The sequence below is a fragment of the Periophthalmus magnuspinnatus genome, chromosome 9 (genome assembly GCF_009829125.3).
Source record: "Periophthalmus magnuspinnatus isolate fPerMag1 chromosome 9, fPerMag1.2.pri, whole genome shotgun sequence".
Lineage (NCBI taxonomy): Eukaryota > Metazoa > Chordata > Actinopteri > Gobiiformes > Gobiidae > Periophthalmus > Periophthalmus magnuspinnatus.
Genome location: NC_047134.1, coordinates 17,628,329 through 17,645,608, shown reverse-complemented (window position 1 = coordinate 17,645,608; position 17,280 = coordinate 17,628,329). Strand labels below are relative to the sequence as shown.

At 38.0% G+C, this 17,280-nt stretch overlaps 1 protein-coding gene across 1 annotated transcript in view; it reads left to right on the top strand.

Moving 5' to 3' along the window:
* galnt9 (polypeptide N-acetylgalactosaminyltransferase 9) overlaps positions 1 to 17,280 on the top strand; it is a 111,250-nt gene that overhangs the window by 29,983 nt on the left and 63,987 nt on the right. Inside the window, exon 3 of the mRNA XM_033973392.2 lies at positions 4,642 to 4,808. Within this exon, the coding sequence (XP_033829283.1) occupies positions 4,642 to 4,808 (167 nt within the window). The remainder of the gene's footprint in view (positions 1 to 4,641; positions 4,809 to 17,280) is intronic.

Genomic DNA, 17,280 nt, shown 5'->3' with positions numbered 1-17,280 from the left:
TGTCCTTATTACCTCTGCTGTCTATACACGAGGGCTGTGGTTATAAGGGTGATTGATAGCAGCTCGTGAAACAAAGCTCTCCCCATAGTCCCTGACAGTAGAACCTGCTCCACAAGACGAGTCCCTGATTCACATGCACACATCCTTATAATTGTTTTGCTGAAGCTGGAATGGGCGGTGTTGGATTTCTCATCACATATTGGTTTATTGCGTAACGAATAAGATTGATGTCCTCAATCAAGCCGGGACTGAGATTAGAGCGAAATATGACAGAGAAGACACACCTGGACATGGCTCTTAGAAATGATCCATTATATGTATGAGAAGTTATACAATATTGTCCCAAAGACTCAGTATGATTAAAAAGAGCCCAACAATGACAAATGAAATAGAACAGGAGGGAACAAATGTGAGTAAAAAGGCTTTAGTCTGAAAGGCGTGTCTTCACTTCACTTGTACTTTTAAAATGTTTTTGCTAGATCAGTTTTCCGCAATTCAAATACTTATCTAGGAAAAGATTTAAATGAAATATTTTAGGTAATGGGGGAAAAAAAGACTCTAGTATGATGTTAAAGGAACTGTGTGTATGATTTGAAACCTAAAAGAACTGTTTGTGATATGAATGCTGACTGACCCCAGCATCTGCAGCCAGTCATTAATCAGTGCTAGTGCAGCCTTCGCAGCTCAGTGAGTGAATTCTGGAGGATCTGAGCTTTCACGTGAGGCAGGGCTTGTCCATATAGTGAGAATGAGAAAAGCCTGTGTCTTTTATCTGCAGGTTAAGGCACTGGCAACACTGTAGTTTGGCCATTGCTATCTGTCAGAACAACACTGAATTTATAAGGGATTACTTGATAGACTGGCTGAATATCTCACTTGTTTGTTTAACTTTGATACGGGAACTTTTAATACAAGATCTCATGATTGTCTGCATCTAAAAACTGGCTGCACTAGAACTGAAATGATGGAGGAAAAAAAAGCTTTTGGTTATTTTGCTTCTCATAAATGGATACACTGATACCACTAATGCACTTTAATAATCTGGTGATAAACATTTTATAATCACATCTGCACCTGTTTTAATGTTTTAAGTGGACCTATGTAGTTATTTGTTTTGTTTGATTGTATTTTTCTGTATTATATGAATTAAAATAAGTGCAAATAGAATGAAAAAATACACAGTAACAGTAAAAAACATAACATATTTTTGGTTAAATAAATACATTTTCAATCGAATGAATATGCAAGATTAATCTATTTGTACTTCCATGACACTTCCTTGTTAATAATAATACTATAGTTTTAGTCAATGACCTGAAAATCTGTTGAAATTTCAAATTAACAGCAGTTATTATCAGACGTGTTTCCTGCGCTTGTTGTTTATATAGTGTTACTGAGATGTTTCAGTATGTTACGATTTCTTTTTGACATGCACGCTGCTTACAACATCCACTCAGGAGTAAATAATCGGCCATCTGTTGTATCATCCCACTTAATTGCTAGTTCCTCTCTTGCCAGTTCGCATTGTTGAAAGGTGAGAACCCGCTAACACGCGAGACACCCACATAATGAAGCCTGGGCCGCTCGGAGGGCTCGAGATGACTGAGGTTAGGAGGAGATCGCTTTAGTGCCACGTCGTGACCCGCGCGCACCCCTCTCCTGCCCCCCCCCCATGTCCTGCAACGGTCTGACCTTTGACCTTTGAAATGCTGTTAAGGCTACATGAGGCTCCGGTTCACAGGTAGAGGTCAGATCTCAGCGAGCGCAGACCAACATCAAACATACTGTCCTCAGTCAAGGGCACACATTCACACTGTTGACTTTGATAGCAGAAAGTAAAGTACTGTAATATCAAGGTTAGGAAAGGAAAGTAGTGTTCGTACATAGCTGTATATCGTTGTTGCAGGTCGCTAGTTTATTACCCACAGTGTCAAATAGAGATCGCAATACAACTACAGAATGATTAAGAGAAAATAATATGATCTACCTCTTTCTAACATGACCAAACCCTCTTTTAAACGTTATCCAACAATCTTTATGACAAATTATGCATTTTAAAATTCAGCACAATCAAACCAGTTATTGAGCTGCCACTATTATAAACCCCAGAGTATTTTTTTTTTACTTATTCATTTACAGTTTACAGAGTGCAATGGGCGACAAAACACTGCCTTATATAGATTTAACCTCCTGAGACCTGGCGTCCTCATATGTGGACAACACATTTTGGGTTGTCTAGGCCACAATGCAGATTTTTAGAAGACGAATAACAGCATACAAGAACAGCAACAATGCAAATATATTCAATTTAGAATATTTTTAACAGTTTAGAATATTTAGAATATGTTTTTGTTATATTTTTTTTTGTAAAGGCACATGTCTTCCTGCTCCTGTCTCCTGATCTTCTCACGAGACACATTATTCCAAGATAATTGTTGTTTCTCATTTTGTTTTTACATTCAGGACAAATGTTGCTGTGTTCAGGGTTTAAATAAATAGTTTTTGCAAATCATTATTCAAATGTTTTATCAAAATAATTAAAATGTCCACATATGATAACATTCGATTTACATCATTTTTCTGAGAAACTACATAATGTAAAAAGATAATTCTTTGTATTTACACTCATCAGGGCCCAAATAACAAAGAGAAATTAATAAAACATGTCATGGAAGAGCTCGGGTCTCAGGAAGATAAAGCAGTGTTCACTACAACATTAGCTTTTTTGTGTGAATCCAACAGCCTCTAATTGTAACTTGCAGATGAGGGACTTTGCATTTTCTACAGGTTGCAGACTGACATTGTTCATTCTCACACAATATGCATACAGTATTTCATATTTTTCATTCTTGTGGCTTGGAGGATTCAGCACAAACAAATGCAGAATATTGCCTCACTAACACATTTGTCATTTGTGCGTTATCTAATGCGACATGGCAGCCTGTCCTCACCCACCCTCGTGTTGATCAAAAGCCTCGAAGATTTAACAAGCATTGACTCAAACCAATTGACTACAACAGATCTGTTTACACTCTCCTTGATTGTTAGCTTGATATTGCGTAGAGAACAATAACAGAAGCTGCCAAAACCCTTTGTAAATAATTCATCCACAACAATTATTAGAGACACCTCATTATGTGGAAATGACTCAGGGCTGAATATGAGGAAACATGAGGCAGAGGCGAGTGAGGGGTGCTCGTCAGATGTGGCGCTCGCCGTTAATTGGGAGACGGATTCATAACATGTTGATTGTAATTGTGTGGACATGTTCACAAATCCATAGGTTGTATTTTTGTGTGTGTGGAACAAATACACAGTTTTTTATGGAAATGGCTGTACACAAAGAATACATGGCCATTGTGGAAAATACAGTTTCAACACAGGCACAATGGAGTAATGTGTAGAGGTACAAGCACAATGCCATAAAATATCTGTTTCAAATGGCAACAATACAGAAAGAAAAAAAGATGCTGCACTCTATACACATGTTCAGAACTTGAGGACAACACATTGCAATGACAACAATTCACTTTCTTGTATTGGTTCAAAGGTCACCACACAAGACAGACTTTCAGTAATGCAATATTCCTTGATTTCCAAATCTTATGCATAACAAAAATGAATTTTCTAGCGCACAATATTAATATGCATTTAATCAGACAGTAGCCCAAATCCTCTGATGAGCCTGATGTGTGTTTTGTTAAGAAGCTCTTGTAACTTCAGATGACGGAGCTCAGACTGGTCTCATTTCACTAAAACAACTTCCCTGTCTCCCTGCGTATTCTCTATGGATTATGTTACTTTTAATTTAATCCAATACTACACAATATGGGAGGAATGTGATTTTAAACAAAATGTGCAGTAGCATACCCAAAGCTGTCAAGACCAAGTACATTCTACATAGATTCTGTCTGTGACTTTGGTGAAAATATACTTTTCGGGCCCAAATGTAATTTTAGTCCCATAGCTGCTGTAGTCAATGCACAGAACAGAATTTCCAGGTCTGCGCCTCTCCATAAAACAGAAATAGGACCAGATGTACTGAAGAAGAGTGCTATTTCTGTACAGAAATGAGTCCAACAAACACAGAAAGTGAAAGTCAAAATTGGATGGAACACAGCCATAGTTTCTTAATCTGGATAGAAACTGAGCCTATCTGAGATTGTGTTTTTGCCTTTGAAAACTATATTATCCATTCTCAGTTATACTGAGAATTAAAAGCAGTGAGCTTTCTGTATCAGGCTATACATTCCCAACCATCTGGCACATAAACAGAGGATTTTTATTTTACTTACAAAGGATGTTTTCTACTAAGAAATTCATGAAGAAATGTCTTATTTAAATGGAAAAAGTGATATCTTTGTAGTTTTCTACTACAAAGAAGGCCAGGATCCAAGGGAGAAATGGTCTTGGGAGCTGAGCGCAGTGCAGAAGATAGGTCAAACACTTTTAACACAATTTCAATAATATAACAGATTTTCAGTAATATTTCATACTTATAACTATTGCTAGTCACATTTTAGGGTGGCTAGCATGGGGTGTATTTGAAAGATGTTTCAAGCTGATTTCACCTTGCTGCTGATTTTTCATGAATATCATTGTGTGTTTCCCCCATGATCCCCGTGCTGTTTGCCTATGCAGGTGTAAGCAGCTGACGTACCCTGAGGACTTGCCTCAGATTTCGGTGGTCTTCATCTTTGTGAATGAGGCTCTGTCTGTGATCCTGCGCTCCGTCCACAGTGTTGTGAACCACACACCAGCACATCTGCTCAAAGAGATCATCCTGGTCGACGACAACAGCGACAGTGGTAAGAGGATTTCTCTCATGTATTTGAGCAAAATGTCTCTTTCCCGCATTACAGATATATTGTATAAGCAGCTCTGTAGATCAAAATATGCCTCCTATGTGCTGTCTGCATCTTATTAGAGAGCAGTTTCTCAATTAGCAGGAATTGTACGTTAGTATGCTAGTTAATGTTAGCTTTACAGTGGCGGCTAAAATGGCCCGCATTGGTCTTTGACAGTGAAAAGAGGTTATAAACCCAACATGGTGAGTAATCTGGATTTTCGAAATGCATAAGGTAAATGAGGAATAACATTGGATCACTGCAAATCATTTAAACTGAACTAGTTCTGTTTTTCAAGTTTTAAAGACAGACACAACACCTTTAATATTAGGCCATATTGATTTTCACCCTGTATTTTTCCAATCCTAGCAGAATGGAAAGTAAAGAATACACCTTTACACTGCAAGGACGTGCTTTGTCTAGATACAGTAAATCAGAATCAGAAAATGCTTCATTGCCATTGTCAGCGGATAAAATTCATAGGCTCGGAAGGCACTTCGGTGACACTATGCAACACAACAATGAACAACAACAGCAAAATATAAAGTATGGTAGAATAAAAGCCATGCATAAATGAGACCAAGTATAAATGCAAACATACAAGAACAACACAGCCACGACATCCGTACTCGATGACTATGGGAGTTCATCTCAAATGCCATAGTCGGATATTCAGAAGAACTGGTTTTATCTCTAATGTATAGGCAAGGTAGAGCAAGCATTATGTTGTTTGTGCATTGCTGGCTTTTCTTATGACTATCATTGGACTGACCCAGTTTATTTTAAGCTCAGTATTTCACTATGCTTTTTCATCTTCAAAGCTCGCTGTCAACATTGCGGCATTACAAACGCCTATTAAGCAAAACCAGCGTCATGTTTGTGTGCAGTTGTGCGTCTGTGGATAACATCTGAACTGATAGATGTTTTCAAGATACCACAGGGATCACTGGCTCCTCCGCTCCGCTGCACTTTGAACCTCAGCATTTAAGCAGGTGATGGTGTGATGTGGCGCCTCACCGGAGCACACGTGGGCTTATCTTTATGAAGAACATTTATAAAGATGGAGGACCCCTGAGGGCAGACGCACACACCTGCCTTTAAAGCCGATTATAAACCCGGAGAGGAGCAGGGGAGGTATTCACTGTGGTTATCTCCGCCGCTGCGTTCAGCTGTCTCCATGGTGATGGGGTAGCAGGTTGGAGGCTGGTCTTTACTGTGATGCTCACTACAGCTGACAATGTTAATTCTATGGCCTTGTTGGGAATTCTTGGTGGCACAGTAAGATGTTAAAGGTACACTCTGTAACTTTTCCTAGTGGAGGGTCCACCACTTGCTCGTCTTCGTGGAGACATTGTGTTACCTGGAACGTTTTAGAGAATAATGTTAAACTGTCTTTATTGGATTTATGCAATTACAGGCCTTCCCCCCTCAGAAATACCTTGAAGAACATGCATTCTTACTTTCACCTGAGTCACCTCTCCACAGATCTGGCCTGTAGTGGTTTGATCTGATGGAGGTACATGTTTCTTTCCATGTATTTAAATGTAATGTTATGCTCTGGAACATTCTAGACAAAGCTATAACATTGCCAAGAGGCTATCAGGGCACTGTCCCTCCACGAAAAAGTTCATAGCTCACCTTTAGCGCTAAAAGAGCTAGATCCAGTTGTTGAGTTAGACTTGGTCAAGACTAGCATATCTGGAGGAGTTCTGAAATGCTGATCTGTTTTTGGCCACTTTTGATATTTCCTTTTGACCACTACAGACTGGAAACTACCCCAAAAAGCCACAGTTTCGATAATACCTTTTAGACGTAGTTATCTAGTTAGGTCTATATACCACTTACTAGCATGTTTATATGAGGAGATGTGTGCTTTATTCTTGTCAGCAGTTGAATGTTATTCAACTTGACATGTTTATCCAGCATCCTCGTCACTCGTCACTAAAATTTCAGCCCTCACTCCACACCTGGCACAGAGTCAGACCTCCCTCTCACCAAAGAGCGTCAGACAGTCCAGTGAAATTACATGGTGCTGCTACAATGAGTAGTCACCAGTGGCAGATCCATGCTCCCCGCTGTGGCTCTAAAAGGCTACCATTAAGCAAAGAGCCAGCAACAAAAGGCTTTACGTCACTCCGGGATTTCTTTTAGTGGATTCTGAAGGACACTGTGTTCCATTAGTCTGGCCCAAAATACAAACTTTTTTCAATAAATTGTCTTCTGTATGTGAAAATATAAACAAAAAGTGTTGCATTTTGTCAAAATGTTTGTGAATACACAGAGTACATCCATCTTAGACAACTTCAGGTGTATTTCTCTGTAAAAACTCGCAAATTCCTTTAATTTCTACACAGCCAAAACCTCTCACTGCACATTGGTCCTCACCAGTGGGTTGTTCTTAGCTCTTTTCTTCTTTTTTTTCTGAACAAATGATTGCATTTTTGACCCTCTGAATGTCGGCGAAAACTCTCACATCGGGGTGTGGAATCGATTGGCCAGGCGGTCATCGTGGCAATGTCCAGCCCAAGATGACTCAACAGTGCCTCCTGGAATTGGACCTCTATGGCAAATGAGACAGAAATTTGGAACGGTGATAGAGATCCACGAGAGAAACCTAAAATTGAATTGGAGCACTGCCCTACGATGAACAGGAAGTCTGTCATATTGGATCGGAAATTTTTCACCATTTTTACTGTCGGTTTATAAAAAGTATCTACTCCTTGTTTTTTGCTCCAGATAAGACCAGATGCCACATGAGACATAGTTTTCAAAAGTTATCAATTTTTCTGCGATACTCCTGGCATGTTCCATGTAGGCAAATAACACTTTCATTTCTATGACTTCTCTTGGCACTGGCCTCAAATTTGAATCTCTAATGCATGATAGTTTGTATAAAAAGTGACATAATTAAATTATCATTAACTAAATATTGATGTCTGTCCCAAGTCGGCTTGCCTAGGCATAAAAGTCACCCCACGCTACAACTATCTAGTCCTATGGTTTTGATCAAAATGAGCTCACACTCCAAATACCACATTTAGAAATACTGGCAATCAATAATTATCAATTTTCCTTTCTTATATATTCATTACAGTTTTTGTTTAACCTGTCAAAAACTGTCAATATTTCCTGTTTCTTTGATACTTGCTCAGCGTCACATGCACAGAGCTAAAGTTTTAACCATCAGTGCAATATTTAATAGAGTAGAGCAATGAGCACATAACCAATGGTGACAATCGCGCCCCCTACAATATACATAAAAAGTCAAAAATTATCCAAAATTATGGAACCTGGGAGATTAATTGTATCCACTATAACATGCAAAAAACTCAATTGGACCAACATCATATTCTTTATCACTTGGATTGTCTGAACATAAATATCCACTATTTCATATTGGAATTGACACAAACATTATGTAAGTCATTCCGATCGAAAAAGTCAATTACACTGTAGTTTTATTATGCATGACGTTACTGTTTCAAACCATGTATAATAAACGTAACTATGTTGTATAAAATAGGGGTGAAGTAGAGTGAAAAGCAGATAGCTTGAGCGGCTGTCAGGAAAATATTATAATACGATAATTAGTTAGTTTGGTTAAAAAGTCACAACTCATCAAAACTATGTAGCCTATGTATTGTTTAAATGTACCTTTTATTATTGCTGTGATGAAGCGGGAGCAGCAGTAGCGCTTGCAATTGTCTGGCAATTATTGGCAATTATATTCATTCACAGCACTTCAATAACTCCCAAGTCATTACCCAATCCAGAAAAAGAGCTATTAACTCCAGTCCACATCCACAACTTACTCCATCCCCGACTTCACTGAATGTCCCTGAATGACCTCTGGCTCCGTGTTTACTAACCCTGATGATGATAGGTGCAGATGTGAAAGCTGTTTGTCCTGCTCTCCTTCACACATTACACTATTAACATGCAGACAGGACTGTTGACCTTTTCTGCATGTCTGTCTGACTGCTAACCAGGCTAATTCAGCGCTACTGCCCACACACACACACACACACACACACACACACAGACAGTATCATGGTGACTCAACAGGAAGTAGCCACTGTCACCACACCACACATTTCTGGGCTCAAACAGACGTTGACATTTATTAGTGCCTCAGAGCTTTATTCATGCAACAGGCAGGAGCTGACGGCCAAACAACAACCACAGTGTTGTTTGACTCGACTGGCCCAGACCACCATCTTGCAATTGTTTCGTGTCAGTTACATTAGCATTTACTGTATTTTTTTTTATATTTGAAAAGAGTAAGTTTGTAGCAGAAGTTACTGTCCAGAAACATATATTTTTTTGCATCTAAATCATATCTGAAGTAGGGCTGCACTATATATCAGACTCAAATAGAGATCGCAAGTTGAGAAGCCACATCATGAAATTGCAAAGGCTGCATTATTTCAAAGCACATAAAATCCTGATTTTTTAATAGAAAAATCGAACACATTGTTGTTTAAATTGTGCACTCTGACAGAATCCTACTTTTATTGCGTAGCCTGATTGTTATGCTTCTGAATTGGATAAAATTTGACTCAGATTTTGCATAAATTGATCTAATTTAGATTTAGACAATTAGTGTTTTGATATTTCCTTTTGGCTCTTTTGTCACTGTTAAAGCTACACTATATGACTTTTCTGTTGGATGGTCCGTCAACTGTTTCCATTTTGCTGCTTGGTCATTTTTAGCTGTAAATGTAAATGTTCAATTCAGTTTTATTTATATAGCACAGTGCTTCACATAAGCAACAACAAACAAAAACCGAAATACATAAAATACAACAACAGATGTGATTATACATGTGATCACATTTCACTCTCCCTCCTTTGTAAATGTCCAAACCTCTCAATCTGACATATGTGACCAATCCAATCCAGAAAGCAACAAAGTCCTACTTTTAAAAAATGCAATCGCAGTCGTGTTTTCCAAAAAAAAAAAACAACAACAACCCACAATTCGATATTTTTCCCCAGAAACTTGCAGCCCCAAAAGAGCGGTGTCAGCACAACATAAAGCTTTGTAGACTTACAGTGGAAAGAGTCAGCCAAACTTTAACTCAAGCAACACTGTTGGTAAACTATGTTACTCAAATAGGAGTAAAAATGTGGTGTCTGAAAACTCCTATGAGAAGTACAATTATATTATTTGTAAATGTTTGTTTGAGGTGAATTCACTGCGCAGTAAGTGAATGGACTGTAACAAAACTGATCTTTTACGTCTTGTGCAAGTTATTCAGCCTAATGCATCATTTTAATACCGTACAATCCAGTTAAAGCAATAATAGCCACAAAGACAAGAGGCAGTGTATCAGAGAGGTTACACACTGCACCTTTAACAAAGTAAAGATATTGTCATGAGGTTTAATTCACTAAATAATATTCTATATCTGTATAATCTATATGTTTTTGTTGCTAATGGGCCTAGTGTACAGCATCCTCAAAAGACAACTGTTAACTATGATGCTACGGTTAACTAATAGGCAAAGAATCAACAAAATAATATGAGCCATAATTCAAATGCTATGAAATTAGTTTAAATAATAGAGTAAAAGATTTGAAATTAGTTTATTTGGGAAAAAAAAGTGTCAGTAGTACATTTATTTATTTATTCGATTTTATTTAAGTGACTATAGAAACACATCAACTTTTTTTTTTTTTTCATTTAAATATTTTCTAAATTACAAAATTTAAATTGATACATCAACAAAATACAACAAATACACAGCTAAATATGAGAGGTGTTGAGTACATACCCAGGTTTAAATATAACTCATACAAAACAAAGACTAGATAAACTGATGGAAAGATTATTAGACATCATTAAAGATTTGATTGTAGCTAACATTTTATCATTTTTCTTATTGTTGCTGATACATTGTATGGGATTAAGTACAGACGAAATTGCTGATTTGAGGAGATACTAGAAGGGCTGAGACTTGAGGAATTTCTGTTCATGATTAAAATTTGGCTTGAAGAATGGGTAGAAAAAACTAATATTTTACGCAAGTGAGAGTATCGTTACTTCATAATAATAATATTACTTAGGTAGAAGTACAAAGTAGTAGCCCACAAAATTACTCAAACGAGAATGAAAATATATTTAGGAGTAAAAGTGATTGTAACAGTTTGGACGTAGCATCTGTTTTCTGATTTGAAAAATAATGAATGCTGCATAATGATTATTTACAAGAGACAGACCACAAAACTATCCATTCATTCATCCATCTATCATACATACATCCATACTTCAGACTCAGGCTATTTGCTGAATGTCACTCCCACTCTTTATCCCTACCCTGTACACTAAATCCATAATGGATTGAAACAAAACCTACACTGAAAATGAATTATTAGAAATCTATAGTATTCTTTAAATTGATTTATACTGTACACTTGCAAGATAAAGTAGATTTTTTTTTTTTTTTTTTATCTCTTGCAGTTTTGAAAGGTAAGACCAAGTATACACAGACCAAGCATATGCAACCATAATAACAGGAGATATTTGTCCTGACTACTTGGTTAGTACTTGGAGGCTCAGATCGTTCTCATTCTACACTCAGGTAAACTTGAGCAATGAGCATATACAGAGAAACTACTGACGTTCTGTGAGTGTCAGATGAGACGGCTCCCATTCACCACGTTAGCCGCATAGAGAAACTTAATGAGGCCTATACAATTCAATTCAGCCAAATACCACAACCAAATTGATAACGTAATGACTCATATAATGGAAACAGGATAGCGCTTAGAACAGCTTGTAATATTAATGTCAAACGGAGCTGAACACTTTTAAACACTGCATACATTACATCTGCCTAAAGCTGCTAAATGCACAGGAAATTTGTTTGACACTATGAGCCTCGGACGCAGCTGGAGTGCTTGCAGTTTCGACTCAGCCTCCTCCATTTGTTCCATTTGACCGTGCAGGACCGGGTGCGGGATCTCTCATTATCACCTCCATTAAAACGTGGCACCAGCTAATTGTACTATTCCACAGAACAACAAGGCCGAGTCACACTCTCATTGAGCCTCACAAACAAATACGACTAAGTGGCTTCATCAACAAGTAGGAAAACTACTTGAAATACTGTATATACTGTGATACTTTTCATTTCAATACTTCAATACTACTATGGCTGCACTAGTGTTTGTAGATTTTTCAGTAAAAAGATTAGCTATTTTGTTTACAGAGACATTCTATTGTCTAAATAACTGCAGACATTGTGATTTTGATTTGTAAGTCATGTGTTTGCATCAAATGTGCTCTTCAATGCACTTTGATACTATGCACGGGGTCGCTTCTCCACAGATCTGACCTATAACTTGGCTTGGTGGCATTACCTACTACCTATGTCTCCATGAAGATAGACGGTTAATACGTATTTTTGAGTATATTTGTTTTAGCACCTGCAATTGTATTAATACACATTAGATAAGTTTAGTCCCGTACTGTGGAACATCCCAGGCAAAGCAATAAAATCTCCATGGAGACAAGCAGTTGCTGTTCCCCCTTGTAATTTATCACTTTTTTGGACTAAGTGACAGTAAGAGAGACTTCTTTCTTGTAACTCCTTGTGTTATATGTATTGTAGTGTTCGGGAGTAAGGAAACACGCATCATTTCTTCTGGTTGTTTATTTTCTGAACACAAGGGCTACTGAAGGCCGCAGAGCAAAACTTCAGCAGTCTCAACTCATGAGAAACAGTGTCCAAAACAGACCAGTAACTCAAAAAATATAACCTTCACATCAACTTGTCGGCATGGCAACCAAGTGTCACATACTTGGTGGCCCAAAAGTCACTGACACTTTTAAATCTTCAATAGCTCCTATAATTATTTAGTTATACTCACCAAATTTTAGCAGTACGTAAATTGAACCAGAGATTTTTGGCAGTATATAGAGTTCACTTACACTTGAGCACTTTATCACTTCTTAAACTAAGCATTTCTGGGCTTATGGCTCTTATTTGATCCTCGATATTACGTTTTAAGTCATTTATTGTCTGAGGTTTATTCACAAACACCTTTTCTTTAAGATCACCCCACAGGAGGAAATCAGGACTAGTCAGGTCTTTGAAAACGACTTATTATTCCTTTACGCCTGGGGCATCTCTGGTATTAAAATGTCGAGGGTAACACATCTGGGTTTCTGATCTGACTCAAAGTACCACTGTACAATGAGGGTTCCTTCCTCGGTGCTGTATTTGCTCAGATTAATGTCGGAAGAGTAGTTCTAAATGCTCTGAAAAAAGAAAAGAAAAGAATTTAGAAACAAAAGAGTTATGAATTTTTATCAACTGTCAGTTACTTTTGGGCCATTTTCATTCACAACAACACATAAACAGTTACAACTCTGAAGTAAACACAAAATATCAGATCAGTACAGAATTACAGTATCATTATGAACCAAGAAAATAAAAGTGAAAAGAGTGAACTTATCTAGAAAGTGCATATTAACAGTGTTATTGCTTCTACTAGCACTGCTACTTTTACTGCGCCTCAGAGAAAAGTCCTTTTTTTGCAATAGTTATGTTCATGTATAATGTAAATACTGAAGGTCTTGTGTGTTGGGGAGTAAATCTGACCTGTTTGTTCAGCGAAATTATCTTTTAATAATTCAGTGAGAATCAAGGCGAATATGACCTGAGCTGAATTTGAAATGCACACTCCAGAAACACTGTTTAGCTCGGGGTCAAAGGTCAAGGAGTGGAAAATATGAACCAATTTGCCGCAGAGCCATTTCAGTGAGCGCGTGAGGGGCAGCTAACCTCTATACTGCTGACACACCGCCGGCCACATTATTCCCAATGTGCTCTGCCAAAAGTACCAGCGCTCTTTCAGTAAAGGCTCTGGGAAAAACTTTGTACTTTTTATTTACGCTCATGGTACTTTAGTCTATTTATCCATAAATTTTGAATGACTGTTACTGCTTGTGGCTATATTGTCAGTTTATACCAAAAAAAGTTGAAATAGTGTGAAACATCTGTTCTTATATTGTTCTTTTATCATTTTGACTGGACATTTTAAAGGTGCACAGTGTAACTTTTCTGGCGTGGGGTCTGCCACCTGGAATACTCCACAGTGCGTTACTTTTTCCTGAGGTGTAAATGCGCAACAGATCTTACGAATGTTATTTAAAGAACTTTTGAAACTAATTTTTTTAATGCCCGTATAATAGTAGTTTTAGTTTTATGTCATAATTTTGGTACTAAACTAAATAAAATACAATTGCAAGTGTTTTTTATTGCTAAACATGCACATTGAAATACAAGTAAACAATGCCACCATGCAAGGTTACAGGTCAGATCTGTGAAGAAGCGACCCTGTTCATATTATCAAAGTGTTAAAGTATTAAAGTAATCTAACTGGCATTTATTATTGGTTAAAAACACCCTGAAAAACTTACTGCAAACAGGGTTATCTCTCAGCGTATAAGTTAAATACGCTGTAAGTTAAATATCATGCCTTTTTTTAACCTTTTAGGCAAAGCAAGATCATACCTTTGACCCAGAAATGGGAATATCTATCAACCGCTTTACTACTTGTAGTGGTTTAGCTGATGGTAACTTCACCACTCTGCTTCTTGTGATCTATAAACACTATTGATTTCAGGACTGGTTTTGAATTAGAATCCTAGACAGGTCCATAAATCCTCAGCAAGACAGATGTAGCCGCTTTGGTGCATGTTGGACAAATAAATCCATGTTTTTTTCTTTTCTTTCTGAACCTTGCTGAGGATCTGAATGTACCAGGGCTTTGTAGAAACACAAAGGAATACACAAACAGGCTGCTCAGGGCTGACGTGGTCCCTAACACCCCCGAGCTCATCTCTAAGTCACATTCTGGTGTAGTCAGGTATGAAAAAATCCAGTTAGCTTAGAGTACTTGAATAATTTGAATTTATTTCGAGGGTACACCAGTAATGAGCTGTGAGACAAAATTATTTATTCTGGCATGATTGGATTCTGACCATTGTTTAGAGAATGTGGAATGATTAAATTCTGTAATATTTTAAAATGAAATACTCACATTTTATACAGTTAAGTTTTGGCATACAATAGTGCAGGAAAGTCTAAACTTTTTGCAAAGAGGGCCACATCTGTTGAAAATGTGTGTAGGCCAACCATTCTGCCTGATCATTATTTGAACTGTGAATATTAAATGCAAATGAACTATTTAATGCTTTTTAACTTTCACCTTTCAAAAACAAAATGAATGATACACAGATTATAAATATGAAAGTGAACATTTAAGTGGTTTTAATAATCACAATAAAATAAATTCAATAAAAGTTATTCACTTTAGAAGGCAACAAATAACTCTGCACTAAGGTGAAAATGAGATCTGGACTGTAGTAAATAGGCCAGATCTGGCTCAAAGACAGTGGTTTTGATGTGTAAAATGTCACGCAAAACGTCACGCAAAAGGTCACGCAAAACATCACGCAGGTGAGAGTCAGTTAGTCTTGTCCTCGCACGTTTCTTGTTCAAGTTCATAACCAAGAATGTCTTTTCATACAAATATGTTCAACCAAACAAACTCAGCATTTTCTTAGCAAAGGCTTGAATTTCTTTAAACCCGCCTTTATCCAATTGGCGATAAAGGCTCGGATCTGCTGCTATCTTCTGGTAAAATATAATATTGCTTGTACATGTGTATTTTACACTGACCATCAAAGCTGGCGGGCCACGCATATTTTTTATTCCAGAGGCTGTGGGCCAGTGGAAATTTGTACAAGGGCAGAAATTGGCCCCCGGGCCCGACTTTGGGTATGACTGCAAAAGTGTTACTGTCTTTATATTCTATAGTTGGTTTGATCAAGGGCTCTTTGGCAACAAAACGTTGAGATAGTGGGATTTGAACTGGCAACCATGGGCATTTTACAACCTTGGCTATTCAAATGAAAAGAAATAGCTTCACATGTAAAATATTGTATCGTTCTGGTGTATGGAAACATGCCGATTTCTTCTGGGGTTTTTTTTTTTTTTTTTCAAATTTTATGAACACATGGGCTACTGTAGGCTGTAACCCACGACAAAACAAAAGCAACAGCAGTCTCAATTCACTCGAGTCAGTCTCCACATCAGACCTGTAACTGATGAAAAGAACCTTTACGTCAACTTGTCGGCATAGCAACCAACACAACAACACATACAGTAACAACAATAACAAGAACAACGAAAGGTGTCAGCTCTGAACTAGATACAAAATATCAGATCACTGCAATATTTCTAAATCAAGAGCCACATTATGTTAAAGGTGCATTAGGTAACTTTTCTTGTTTGATCTATAACCCTGGTTGTCTCTATAGTATGTATTTTTCTTGTATTTATTCAAGTACAGGTCATTTTATTACTCAAAAATACCTTGATATTGGGTCACCTTTGCACAGATCTGATCTCTAACTTGGCCTGGTATCATCACCTGCGTGTCTTCAAGTCTCCATCAAGTTTAATGCCATGCTGTGGAACATTGGTGCACCCTCCAACCAAAAAGTTCCATAACGCAACTTTTAACCGCTGCGAGATAGGATCAGGGACCTGGTAGAGGGTTTTTTTTTTTGTTTGTTTGGGAGCCTTTTGTGAGTAGCTCCTCTTAAAAACCCACATAGACCTTTTTGACCAGCATTATAAATCCTTTTCATTCCACCTGGGTATTTTGAATGAATACCAGGGCTTTGTTGAAACACAAAACACAAACTGCTTGCTCTGGGGCTGGCGTAGTCCCAAAGAACCCATAGCTCATCTTTAAATCACATTGTGCTATACTGGGCAGACATACAGTACCACGTGGGAGGAGGGCATTCAAACTTAGCAGTGTGTAGGTGAGGCAGCAAACAGCCAAAGCCCTCTGAGTCTACTATAATCAGCCGCTTCGCTATAGGAAATCTGCTGTTTATTTAAAGCTATGGCTGGAGTTGTATTTATTTATCATGAGTGCTATGATCCTGTGCCAGTCTTTTAAAGTGCATTCTCCTTGGCTCCATAACTTTCCGCCAGTGGGAGCAGTCCAACCTTTATTTGCCCAGATCACAGGGACTCTCATAAAGTTTCTCCTTTCTCCAGTCAGGATCACTAACTAATTATGACACTCTGATAGCTTTTATCATATGGTATCTGCAGGGTGGAGTGGAAGGATGAAAAGGCGGAGGGCGGTAGGGGCCAAAATTGCCCCAGCGGAAACCGTATGTGAAGTGGAAAGTGCGATAGTAGCTCAGTTGGTAGTGTTTGTCCACGGATTTGAAAGTTGGCCCACAGTTTGGCGGTGCGATTCCAGCTCCCACAGATGAATATTGCTGTTGTGTCCTTGCCCCCAGTGTCTCTGTACACCGATGTATGAATAGGCAAGTGGTAGGCCTGTCTCGATAATGTCGTAGTGACTGACAGGGGGGCTGAAGATTCAGAACTCA